General features: G+C 35.2%; 1 protein-coding gene across 4 annotated transcripts in view; it reads left to right on the top strand.

Annotated features, from left to right (window-relative positions):
- LOC117332449 (transcription elongation factor SPT6-like) overlaps positions 1-13,668 on the top strand; it is a 45,994-nt gene extending 32,326 nt beyond the window's left edge. For 2 of the 4 annotated variants that reach the window (XM_033891359.1, XM_033891358.1), the window contains exons 27-36: positions 1,463-1,611; positions 3,381-3,628; positions 4,269-4,357; positions 4,938-5,053; positions 5,494-5,616; positions 7,178-7,338; positions 7,841-8,031; positions 8,757-8,825; positions 9,303-9,466; positions 10,471-13,668. In XM_033891359.1, coding sequence (XP_033747250.1) covers positions 1,463-1,611; positions 3,381-3,628; positions 4,269-4,357; positions 4,938-5,053; positions 5,494-5,616; positions 7,178-7,338; positions 7,841-8,031; positions 8,757-8,825; positions 9,303-9,466; positions 10,471-10,842 — 1,682 coding nt within the window. In that variant the 3' untranslated portion in view covers positions 10,843-13,668. The remainder of the gene's footprint in view (positions 1-1,462; positions 1,612-3,380; positions 3,629-4,268; positions 4,358-4,937; positions 5,054-5,493; positions 5,617-7,177; positions 7,339-7,840; positions 8,032-8,756; positions 8,826-9,302; positions 9,467-10,470) is intronic. The other 2 variants (XR_004533735.1, XR_004533734.1) reach the window with 2 other exon arrangements.
- Positions 13,669-13,763: the final 95 nt, after the last annotated feature.

Here is a 13,763-nt window from a genome sequence, read left to right as displayed (position 1 = left end):
TCATTCTTTCTGTACGACAAAAACACACTGTATTAGATGATACACAGGCATCTACTTCAGGCTAGTATATAAAAAAAATAGGCCCCTACTCTGATATACTAACAAGGTGTAACACTTGAAAATTTGGAAGTTAGGGATGAGCTTTGATTCACTTTGAGTTGGATCCGACTGAAATATCCAATGCACACAAACTTCATTAACATATCTTGGTTCAGTATTCTTAAATATCTATGATCTATGACAATGATTTAAAGATGAGAAAATGGACCAAAAGCGGTCATGATAGCAGACGATGCATCAACTGTGGAACGGAAATACTTATAGGCTATATATTTTAGAGCGGTTTTGCAAGAGGCAAGCTGATTGGTTGACAGCTCTATAAACAATACTAACTATAACCAATCATACTGTTTGTTTCACAACAGGTGTTGGATAGATAGCCTGCTGCCATTCCATAGTCGATGCATCGTCCAATCTTCAAGTGTTACACCTTGTTGATATAGTTACGAGTAGGGGTCTAATATCTTTTCTATAAATACTAACCAGAAGCAGACGCTTGTGGATGATAATTGTATTAAAATAAAAAAAACTGACTGCTATGAAAATTATTTTATGTCATCACAAGAAAAATACGATTTACTTCCATTCAACTTTGGATTGTACAGCGTCAATATATAGCTAAAGCAAACTCTGTAATATGCACTTGTAGTTACTGAGGGTATTATGTACACGTATATGCTAGAGACAGTTTTAACGACTACTGTATGCAGAGCAGGCGAATCATCACAGATATGCATACTGCATTGTAAATGATAAAAAAAATAACACTAAAAATACCAGAAATTATAACCGGAATTCCTGTATTACAAACAGAAGCCTGTTTTTCACTGAAAAGTCCTTCTTTGCAGGACTTGACATATTTGCATCAAATTTGATCTGTAGCATTATTTGATAAAGAAAAATGTATAAATGGAGGTTCAAGCTCCTCGGGGTGAAACTTAAGCAGGGACAAGTAATTAGGTAAATTAGGAATATATTCTTAGAAGGCCTTCCGTAGGGAGAAAAAATATTTTGATCGTAAATTAGGAATATATTCTTAGAAGGCCTTCCGTAGGGAGAAAAAATATTTCGATCAAATTTGGTCTGGAACATTATGGGATGAATTACTCTCAGTATTTTATAACCGGACGGTCTGGTTCCCTTAATTAAAGAGTGACCCTATGAAGATTTTAAGTGTGTTGTTCGATCCAGATTCTCACAGATTGTATTTCTTTGGTAGCCGATCATAAGATCGTCAACTGCCTGGTATGTCCTTTAGTAAGACTCTTTGTCTCAATTGCATCAGTTAGGCTTCCTTTTGTTCATTGAAGTCAGTTGCCTCATTTTGCCCTGGCTGTAGGGGAGCATTAGCCAAGCTTCACAAAAATAACTAGCAAAATTAACAGCATAAATCTATTTACAGGTAAGCTGATATTAACAACAGTGGCAGGGATTGCTCACCGACGACCCCGAGGAGACCAGCTTGACCAAGCTAACCCGGTCCGCGACCAGGAAACAGGCCTATGGAAGTGTCCCTTCTGTAACAAAGATGACTTCCCTGAACTTAGCGAGGTGAGATTCTATAAGTGAAGTGAGATTTCAAACTTATTGAGGGGATATTTCAAACTTAGTGAGTTGATATTCTCAAACTTAGTGAGGTGATATCTCAAACTTAGTAATGGAAGATCTCAAAATTAGCGAGGTGAAATTCTCAAACTTATTGAGGGGATATTTCAAACTTAGTGAGGTGAGATCTCAAACTTAGCGAGATGAAATTCTCAACCTTAGTGAGGTGACAGGGGTAGAATTTAACTTTTTTAGTAACTCGCACGTTGTTGCGAGTGGATAAAATTTTAACTCGCAAAATTACAAACTTACTCGCAATTTTGAAATTATGTGTTAACATTAAATATAACAGATGGTTTTTGATAAATTATCTTTACTTTTCAGAACCACAAACAAAAGAACAGTTGCTTCAAATAAAGTTTTTATTTGAGCCAAAATACAATTAATTTTTTTTTTTTTTTTTTATTTAACTCACTGTTCATATAAGCCAGGGTATACTCCCTTCAAATATCATCAACTTCAAGATCAATGAATATTGAAGAATTTTGATCCTATATATTACTTACATGTTATAATTTATTTTCAAGAGAACAAAAAATCAAAAAAATCAGTCATTTCATTTGATTTAATCACGTATGATTTCTCATAAAATCTTTGACTAATAATGAAATAAGTATTAATTCTATCTAATTAATATGCTATTCCCTGTCCATCATAATTTTACAACATATTCGTGATTTGGAAAAAAAACCCGAATTTTTTCGTTTAAAAATTTCATTTTGTTTTTGTCATATCTGAAGTTGACTTGTTAAATTAGAAAATGGACAATACAGTAAGTGCTGATAGAATTTCAAGTAAGAACAAAATATTTACTGATGATGACTTGTCGGGACTATATTCTTTGCAAGTTTTGCAATAAATTTCAATAACGTGCACATGATCATCGTCAAGGTTTTTTTCCATGTCAATATGCAGTTCCCATTTCTCGACAGTTTGTTTTGTTGGCCTTGGGATGCATGTCACTTTTTTCTTAGGAGTTGGGCTACTTTCTCTACATGTGTCCTTGCTCTCATTATTTTCGACGATCTTTTCATTTGATGTTCCGGCAGCGGCTGACTTAAAAAAATTGATTATGTCAGCCATGCTAGCGAGACGTCACGCTTTGTTTCTCGGAAACTCTCGTCACTTTTCCATTACAATATATTCATGTATATCGTAGTCTTTGAGACGCTTGAAACTAACGAGTGCTGTGTACAAGCGTCACCAATAGTGTATTGTCTGTGTGTCGGTTTTTGTTTAAATATTTCGTCGATGTTTTACTATGTGTGTCTGTTTTACCAGGATTTATATGCACTCGCAGAAAAATGCGAGTACCACAATTTTCTACTCGCAAAATGAAAAATCAGCTTGCATTTAGCGAGTGTGCGAGCGTTAAATTCGAACGCTGGGTGAGATCTCAAACTTAGTGAAGTGTGATTCTCAAAATAATGAGGTGTCGGATTTTCAAACTTCTTGAGGTGAGATTCTAGAACTTAGAGAGATGAGCTTCTCAATCTTAGTGAGGTAAGATTATCATACTAAGTGAGGTGAGATTTTCAATACAGAGTTGCTTTGATAATATTTTCAGTTTAGCCATGGCCATTTAGAAATTATTTTGTTCACTGTCCTAATATATCAAGTCAAATTTTTGCATGCAAAATAGAAAAGTAAAGAAGGGAGATATCTTTGCTGCTTCACTTACATATTAAACTTCAATTATGTCACCACAACACCAGGTGTGGAGCCATTTTGATGCCGGCAGCTGTCCAGGGTCAGCGATTGGTGTGAGGACGAGACTGGACAATGGCGTGACGGGTTTCATCCACACTAAGAACATAAGTGACAAAATGGTCAAGAATCCGGAGGATCGAGTCAAAGTTGGAATGACCATTCATTGTCGGATCACCAAAATTGATATTGATCGCTTCCAGGTAGATCTGACTTGTAAATCTTCAGATCTCATGGATAAAGATGGACACTGGAAGTAAGTGCCCGGTCACTACCGGTCAGTTATGGTCAGTTTTAATGAACATTTTTCTAATTAAAACTTTAAATAAAATAGCTACAAAGTAAAGTAATTTAATAATATTGATGATAATGTGAATGATCATTTAGTATGATTAATCATTACAAACTTATGATGTAAAATAGTAAGTCGAATAGTTCTGATAATGACTCGGAGCTGTCAAAACAATGTTGGTGGTATATTCTGTCTTTTCATAATGCAGTCATCTGATATTATGGGGAGGTATCGATTGTTATATCATTTGTTTGTGGGAGTAACATCATAAATTTGTGAGAAAATGATGTAATTCTCTCACACAAACTGATGACATCACAATCACAAGAGCAGATAACTCCGCACTACAAAAAGAAAGAAGAGACAAAGAAAATATATTCTCTAATATCACGATTAATGTCAGTCATGAATAAATTACTAGATGTTCAAGATGAAAAATGAAATTGGTGGGAAAAAAATTTTGGCAATAATTTTTTTTTTTAAATCACAAATAAAATCAGTGTAATGTATAAGTATTGATAGATATTGAATAAAATCACACTTCATAGAGTCTGAAATACAGCCATCAATATGCAAACATACACATTTTTATTGTTTTTATTAGGCCACCCAAAGATCTGTATTATGACCAGGACACGGAAAAGGAAAGTGCTGACAAAGAGGAGGAAAAGCGTAAACAACAGGCGAGACAGAGTAGGTACCTTAACATCAGGTTACTGAGAGATTGGAATTCAATAGAAAACAGTACTCATCCTCCTTTATTGCCTCCATACCCCATTAAGGAAGGGGGGGGGGGGGAGGGTTACACTGGAATCAGATTTTCAGTCCCTCCGCCTGTCTGTGTAAAGTAATCAAGACTTTGTAACACTGAAGTACCTGGACTGATTTTTGGGAGATTTTATTGCATTTATACCCTATAACTTACATTGTATACTGATCTTGTCAACACATAGCCTCCTGCAGTTTCCATCCAAACTTTTTGATGTATTGAGCACACAATGATATTTTGTTTTGATGCTTGGTGGAAATTCTGGTGGAATTGGGTCGACCGGGGGGGGGGACGAACTATCCATCAATTTAAGGGAGCCTATCTTGTTGTGTTCTTTAGTAATAAAGTTTTTTTCTGCCTGTTCAGATTTTGTTTCCTAAAACAACCAGTTGATAGATATGGTCACACAGTCAATAGAGTATGACTTGCTAAATTAATAATCTAGTTTAAATAATACTTCATAAAAGTGCAGCTTTTTAATAACTTTGCTTGTTTTACTTACAGCCTATACAAAGAGAGTCATTGCTCACCCTTCGTTCCATAACATCGGCTACAAAGAGTGTGAAAAGCTTTTGAGTGATATGGATCAAGGCGAGGCGATCATCAGACCAAGCAGCAAGGTTGTTAGCTCCCTTAATTGTCTCCCTTTGTCAAAAAAGAAAAGTAGTTGGATCAGTTTAATTGTCTCCTATAGGGCCTGTTCATTTATGGGGACAAACTGGTTCGTCAGTTTTTCAATGTAATATTTCAGACATATATCTTGACGGACCTGCAAATGTTAATACAGGCCTTGGAAGTCTTTGTCAAGGCTCATCTGAAAACAATATAATATCACCAGGTCTGTCTTTATTTCATAAACAAACAACCGGCAAAACCGTTTGGGCGGAAAAAAGAAAATGAAAAAATTATAAAGGTAGTAAATTCCCTTGAATAATCTCCCTTTCATTAAAAACCTTTGAAATAAACTTCCAACATCAAAATTTCAAGAGGAGGATTTATCTTTCAATGAACAATTTGAAGTCATGCTTCAATGAGCACTGCACCTTTTTTGTCCATCCAGGGTTCAGACCATCTAACAGTAACGTGGAAGGTTGGGGATGGAGCCATGCAGCACATTGATGTAAAAGAACGGGGCAAGGAGAACGCTTTTAGTCTTGGAACTACTCTGGTCATCGGTACAGAGGTAAGGGAACGTAAAATAGACACCAGTATTACAGAGACATGCTTGATATTACACAAACCTAGACGTACCTGCTAATTCTCTTTTTTCAATTCTTACTATTTGTACAATAAATCGTCACTCATGACACCTTACAAGTACGGGTGTGATATATCAAGCATTTTGATAGAGCATCTGGGTTTTTACAAGGCTTGGATATAGTCAGATCAAATAAATGCTTGACAGTGGTTTCTCCAGTATCAGATCAAACGCTCATATGACAGGAAATTTTGAATGTAAGTGGCAGCAATCTACAAGCAGTGTGAGGTTGGATTAGGATTTAATCAAATATGAAGTCTTTTGTTTGAAAGAACAAAACAATATGGACAACATTTGGGAGAAGACTAGAAGAAATATCCTGGGATACATGTATCAGGGAAGTGGAGCAAGTTTTACCTATTATGGTCATTTTATGAAGTCAGTTGATCAAAATCTTCTCAGAAAATATTTTTTGAAGGATTCTGACTTTAGTGCCATACATGCAGAAGTTGGATTTACAGACTCTATCGGCAATATAGAGGGGTGAAGTCTGTTGATCAAAATCTTCTCAGAAAATATTTTTTGAAGGAATCTGACTTTAATGAGACACACCCATAAGTTGGATTTCTATCTTTCATAGATATGCTCATTCTGAAGTTTGACAGTTGGGCTAATATTGAAGAAAAAAAAATATTTGAAAAAAATTATTCGAAGATATGCCATGCTTTGGAAATCGATTCTGTCCGATCATCAGATTAATAATTGATATATCTGTATCAACAGTTTGATGTATAATTTTAAGGAAGGGTAAACATTTTATAGATGTTGTAGGTTTTCGAGTTCCTTGTGTTCTTGAAATCAGCACTATAAAATGTTATGGAATTAAGATAACAGTAGCTATCTGACTATACACTTTTTTTATTTACATATCATTGTCTGATAGTGAAATTCTGTATGTTGTTTAACATTGAGTTCCCACAATACTCCTATGGTTCAGTCAGTTTCCAATCAACTTTCGGAGGTAACAGCCTTATGTATATTTTAGATATACGTGTATACATAATTAACAGAAAATAGGTATTGTGTTTTTACCTGTGATAATCTTTAAGAAAAACTTCCCCATAAAGTGTTGTATCACCCCATAATGGTTTTTTATAACAAGTCTGAATATATGTCTGTTTGATTGGCAGAATGAAAATGCATAATGTAATGTTATTATTGGGTAAGTGCATCTGTACTTTATCTTATGTTATTTTTCCTGATTTCTGTTCAGGAGTTTGAGGATCTGTTATTTTTCCTGATTTCTGTTCAAGAGTTTGAGGATCTGTTATTTTTCCTGATTTCTGTTCAGGAGTTTGAGGAAATGTTATTTTTCCTGATTTCTGTTCAGGAGTTTGAGGAAATGTTATTTTTCCTGATTTCTGTTCAGGAGTTTGAGGATCTGTTATTTTTCCTGATTTCTGTTCAGGTGTTTGAGGATCTGTTATTTTTCCTGATTTCTGTTCAGGAGTTTGAGGAAATGTTATTTTTCCTGATTTCTGTTCAGGAGTTTGAGGATCTCGACGAAATCTTGGCACGACATGTACAGCCAATGGCCGCCCTCGCCAGAGATATCATGAACTTCAAATACTTCAAGGAGTTCGAAAGCGGGAAACGTGAAATAGTAGATAAAATTCTGCTAGAAGAGAAAAAGAAAGGTCCTTCAAGGTAAATCTTTTGTTTTATTTCTCTATCATAAAAAGACATTCCTTGGCATTTCATAAAAAGGTATTCTCGTATTGGTGTTCTGCTACAAAAAAAACAAAAACAAAAAACAGGTAATCAAATTAAAGAAAAAAATATTATCTCTGGAATTATCCAAAAGGCATTTAAATCTAGGCCACAACAAAAATTGATCACCTCTTCCAGTTTTTATTTGTAGTAAACATCTCAAACTGACTTTTTATGACTTGGACATGTTTCGAACTTAAAATTTTATGTTAAGCTCAATATTTCCAAGAAGGATGTCACGTATATTATCTTGATATAATTTATATCGGTTTAAAGATATCCGAGATTTAGGATTCGTACAATGATATAATTTACATTAGTTAAATGTCCTAAATTTTAGGATTTTACAATGATATATATATATATATATTGGTTTAATGTCCTAGATTTTAGGATTCGTACAACAATATATATATATATTGGTTTAATGTCCTTTTAGGATCCCTTATTACATGAGTCTGTCAAAGCAATATCCTGGGAAGTATTTGATATCGTACATGCCGAGGACAAAAGCCCGCCATGAATTTATCACACTGATGCCAGATGGTCTCCGGTACCGACAGCAGAACTTCCACTCTCTTAATTCACTAATACGTTGGTTTAAGGAACATTTCCGGGATCCCATTCCAGGTAGGCCTCTTAAAGTAGCACATTTCTCTTGATTTAACCTTCCGAGTATTTCTAAGAGCATCTTGAATATACATGATCAACCTTATTTTGAAAAAAAATCTACTTTTAAGTATCGTGTTATTTACGCAGCAGTTTTTTTTAATTTTTCGTGTAAAAGATTGAAAGCTAATTCAACAGTTCAGCAGAAATTTGAAGTTTGAGACATATTTGCAAACTTCAGCACATACTGAGCTTTATTTGTCCGCCCTATATTGATAATAGACCAAGCAAAAGTCTTAACTATAAATAACACTGTGCAAATCTATGTACAGTAATTTGTGTATGTGTTTGTGTAAATGCCTGAGGCCGAGTGACCACTAAGGTCAAGCAAAGAAAAATTATGATAGTTCTTGAAAGCATTGTTGTGGGCTCTATATATGGGAGACCATTTGTGGTATCTTTTCTTCCAGGGGATAAATCTGATGCCAAATTTGTAGTGTTATGGTACTGAAATGACATGCCAATAATGCGATACCCAACCCTTTCACACCTTACCAACACCTAAGTAATTTTCTTGTTTGACATTTCAAAGAACCATTTAGGCAGTATCAAAAAAGATTTGGATGTTGAAGCCTGCATACAGAATTTATAGCGAATTTCTTTTCAGAGAATGCTCTACACAGTAGCTAAGAGTTCTGAGTTGATTAATGTGTTGTAGTCTGATAGAAACCTCTTTATCTCCCTAGGTACCCCTGCTAGTGCCCGGACCCCCATGGTGTCGTCGAACTATGCCACACCGAGCATCAACCTGCAAGGTAAGCATTATCCAGTCTGGCCGGTCAGCCTTCTGCAATAATGTTTTCAACTCCTTGCTGAACTGTTATCTAGTGTTGTCCATCCCAGTAGTCTTCTGTTTAAGTGTTTTCCAGTCGTAACTGATCTTATTTCAACTTGTATCCCAAAATACCGGGGCTGCTTTCATTTATCGCAGTCCTAATTTTTAGACCGAGTTGATCATTTTATGAAATGGGGCGGATTAATTGATCTTGTTTTTCTTTGACAACTAATTTTAAGGCCTCTATTAACATGTCAGGCCATGAAGATTTATTCTGGAAATGTTGCTTTTAATAAGTAATTCATTAACTGTTTTTTTCTGCATGAATGTAAAAATCCCTTTTATGTACCACTACATGATCATGATACAACCATTTAGGTTCGTTTGGAAATTATAAACATTTCTCTCTATCTTGTACTGAATAATTACAGCTTTCATAATTGGTATACGTTTTCAGGAGTTGATGCTGCTACCATTCAGAGAGCGGCCGCAGGGTTGCCTAGCAACATCTACAATACTCTCGCCCAAGTGGCAGGTGCAGCCACTCCACGGATCCCGAGAACCACACCTGGTGCCACGCCGCAGTTTGGCTCTGCCCTCCATGGCACAGGATTCAATATTGTTAGTACTTCTTATCCCTCTTCATAAAATTTATTTTATGTTACATCCAGAATACCTTAACATTATGGCATTCTGAGCTTTATTTAAGTAAATGGTAAATGCATTAATGAGAGAAACAGTGGATTGAGAATTTTTCAAATGTAGTCTTCTAAAAAAAAAAATTAAAATTTGAATTGAAAGGACAAATTTGATATTGGCCAGGTTATAAAACTATAAGTAATGATAGTTTACTTACTTAAAGGACAGTTAGAAAAGGAAGATGTTAATGATCTTTGATAATAATCACTCATGTCATTGGAAAAAAATTAGAAAACATAAAGATGAAATTTCCCTCCTACTTCATTGGTCACATTGTATATAAGGGCTTAAGAATACAATTTCTGCTTTTATTGACAAAAATGCTGTGATTTTAATTCAAATTTTGTAATAATTATTCAGGAGGAATAGCAAATTATAAACTATAATGAAGAACATTTCTAAACTTCACAGAAATGTGTTTTAATTTGAAATATGCAATAATAAGCACAACAAAAATTTCATTGTATTAGAATAAATTTGAAGGTCAAGGCTGATCATCTAAAGACGGGGCTATTTCAGGCTTTCTCCCAAGTTTTATAAATGGGGATCACCCCTAGAAGTGATTTAATTCAAAGTATCATATAATCAGATATTTTCTCCTGTGCCCACCACATATAGATTACCGTTTTTTATGCTCCCGCCATGAAATGGAGGCGGGGGGGGGGGCAATGTAACTTCCCAAATCTCAAAAACTGCTGATGCAATCCTCATCACAAACTGTGTTTCTGGGTGTCAACTGTCAGTGGGAGCATTTATATCTTATGAAGTGATTATTCCTGAACTACACTACAAGACTACAGAGGATTATACCTACTTACACTAGATAAGTTGTATTCAGCCATAACCAAATAAGCTACGTTTGTTACCCGAGTTGTATTAATAATGTATGGAATTATCTGTACTAAAATGGTAACCTTTGATTTCAGCCTCTGGGTACTACACCTCTGATGACCCCAATGATGACCCCACAACACCATATCACTACACCACAAGTGTTGAACACACCCTCCTATCAGCCAACACCTCGCGCTGCTGCCACCCCTGTTTGGCCAGGAGCAACCCCACGTGCTACTCCTCGCAGTATGGGAACGCCGTCTCATCCTTCACAGCAGCCGCAGAGGCCGGCGCCAAGTACCACCCAGGAATGGGCCAAGCCTGGTACAGATTGGGCCAAGGCTGCTGCTATGTGGGCCAAGGGGCGACAGAAACCAAGCACACCTCGGTCTGGACAGAGTCCAGCAGTACGGGCCAGTCCAATGGAACAAGGCGACTCAACGCCTCTTATTGACGAGCGATGAAGGGATCACTGATGAGAACATCTCTGGTGTATGGGAATCTGCTAACAGTGGTACAAATTCAGACTTGCTTTTGTACTAAGCTGAAAAGTTGTATTTTTGCTGTGCTGTTATATTGGTGCAAATTCAGACTTTCTTTCCACTCAAATGGAAAGTTGTATTTGGCCGTCACTAATGATGTAATAGAAGTGAATGGCTTAAATAAAAAAAAGATCAGGTCCAAAAACAGTGTACAAAACCAAAAATTGTTACAGAAAATTTGTGTGGAGCCTTCAGGCATATTGTCTGATAGTTATTTTGCATTAAGCCAAAGTTCGCAGAAGATAATTTTGCGGTAACTTGTGAAAAACTGTGGGAAAATGTGAAAAGTTCCTGTCTGGATTACGAACTTTCAAAGGACAAAGATTAGCATTTTGTTGTTGTCATAGTAACGCAAACAAGACTGGACTGACGAATCAGTGGAATTTCACATGATTATTTTAACATATTTTTGTAATTTTCATTGCATCTATGAAGTGACACATTTTCTGAGTGATGACATCATCTTTTGATGTATCAACAAGGTATGTGTAGGACTTATTGGGTCATGTCACATGACATATTAGGTCATGTTACCTAGGTCATGTCACATGACATATTGAGTCGTTACCCAGGTCATGTCACATGACATATTGAGTCGTTACCCAGGTCATGTCACATGACATATTGAGTCGTTACCCAGGTCATGTCACATGACATATTAGGTCAGGTTACCTAGGTCATGTCACATGACAGGCCTCAAAAGAAAAGTAACATCAGAAAAGTTTTGCAATAAACAACCTCTAAGTTCCTATAATGTTTGAGGGGGAATTTAGATCATGCAAAGATTTTGTCAAGAGACAAATTTAGATGTTGAACTGAAATAGTTTTCAAAATAGTGTCGGAAAGATGTTGGTGTACATGTGGTGCTTTACTGATAATTAAACCCAAGTGATGACATTGATCTACAGCGAACTATAGATACTAACTCCACACTTTCAGGAAACGTTTGTATATGGAACAGTAATGTTTATGTTTTCTTGGAAAGATATATGTGGTTTTACACAACTGGATAGATCATGCACCAAATATCAATGAACTATAAGACCGACATCGTATCAGATCATTTCATAATTTCCATCGGTCACCCAGTTTTCTACCGGACATTAATATCCTTATAACAGTAACATTTTTAAACACATATTTTTCTTCTGCATTATCAAGTTAGCATTTGATTTTGATGATTCAGTATTTGCTGATAGCAACACATTAGAAATATTTAAAATCGTAGAATACATTTCATTTTTACTTTACGATTATTTCACCTGTTTTTACCTGGGTTCAAATCCATTCATAACTGATAAGCTTTGCTGTAGATAAGTGCTAATTATAATATTCTTTTTTCTAAAAAATTTCTCCATAATTGCTCAGTAGGAAGAACATGGAAAGTTCAAGCTCGGGTGATGAACAGGTTTGGTTTGATCCCTACCAGTTGCATTTCTCCCAAAGCTGTGCTTTTGTGATTGTGTCCTATTGCAAAACATTTGTACCCCATTTGCTCTGTATAGCGCCTGTTAGGCTATCATATGTTGAGTGAGGTAGCCACCAGCTACTACATTACTTGCCTAAAAATGACATGGCTTATCATGGGTTGATTAGCTCAACAAATTTACAAGCTCATGATGACAGAAATATCACCTTATATTGTGTGTTCTATTCGAATGGTGCAAGAATCTCTGTGTGCTGGGTTTCAATAATAGGCAGAGTTTTGTGTTTTTCAATATGTATCGGAAATGTATGATTTTCCAATTAAAAAAGGGAAAGCACAGTTGTAACAAACTACAGAAAAATGATTAATAAATGAAAGAAATAAGATTAATTAATCAGACATGGCACCATTTGTACCAACAAGAACTTGCAATAGAGATTTCCTTAAGTATTAAAGACTGTACATATGTCAATGTAGCATTCGTGAATTGGTATGTCGGAATGAATGTGGCTTGAAAATAGGTTGTTTGAATTTGAAATTTTGTTGTCAGAGTGTAAAAGGTGGTAGTTAGTTGTGGGTGAAAGTTTGAATGAATAGTTGGCAATTTCTTGGAGAAGATTTATTATTAAGAGTGACATTATTTATTTTTCCTGACAGTACAAGTACAGTATAAAGAAAAGTTCTTTTACATTCAAATTAGTTAAAACATTCAGACTAAATGTTTCATGAAAAATTGAACAGGCATGAATTTATTAGTAATATTTTCATTCTTTCTTTCCAATTTCTGTTTTATTACAAATCTGTTACATAATCTTATTCAGTCAATGAATACAATTTTTGTTTATAGTGTAAATACGAGAGAATTGCACTTTAAATTCCTATATTTCTCACAATATATGTAGGTAGGTGTTAAAAGACTACATTTCTCTTTACTTGAGAAGAAATTTTAAGTGATATATTTATTTAAAAGGTCCTGAAGGTCTTGCAAGAAACATCTCTCATATTGGAGGTGCCTCAATAAAAGACATCATGCTTAAGCTTGCTTACCATTATGAGGAATGTACCAGTAAGATAATACCTGGTATAGAAAGAGACAGATTGCCTACCATTATATTGATCATACCAGTTCAGCCACTATGATCTTGAGTCCATACCTCTAACCACAATTTGAAACACAAATAACAACGGGTTTTTTAAATGGCAAGTTTTTGGTCTCACCAACTTAAAATGATAGTTATACTGAAGATATTTTTGTACAAACTTTTTTTATGTAATGTAAAAGAATTATGAACGAAAGTGAAAAATAAAATGTTGGAAAATATCATTTATGTTTGTCATCATTTATAAGATAGAAATTTTACAAATTGCTATTTCGTGAAAAATGTTTTTTCCAATATAAACTGTTCAGTCAATGGGG

Source organism: Pecten maximus, chromosome 8 (assembly GCF_902652985.1).
Source record: "Pecten maximus chromosome 8, xPecMax1.1, whole genome shotgun sequence".
Classification (NCBI taxonomy): Eukaryota; Metazoa; Mollusca; class Bivalvia; order Pectinida; family Pectinidae; genus Pecten; species Pecten maximus.
This window is presented reverse-complemented; position numbering and strand designations above follow the sequence as displayed.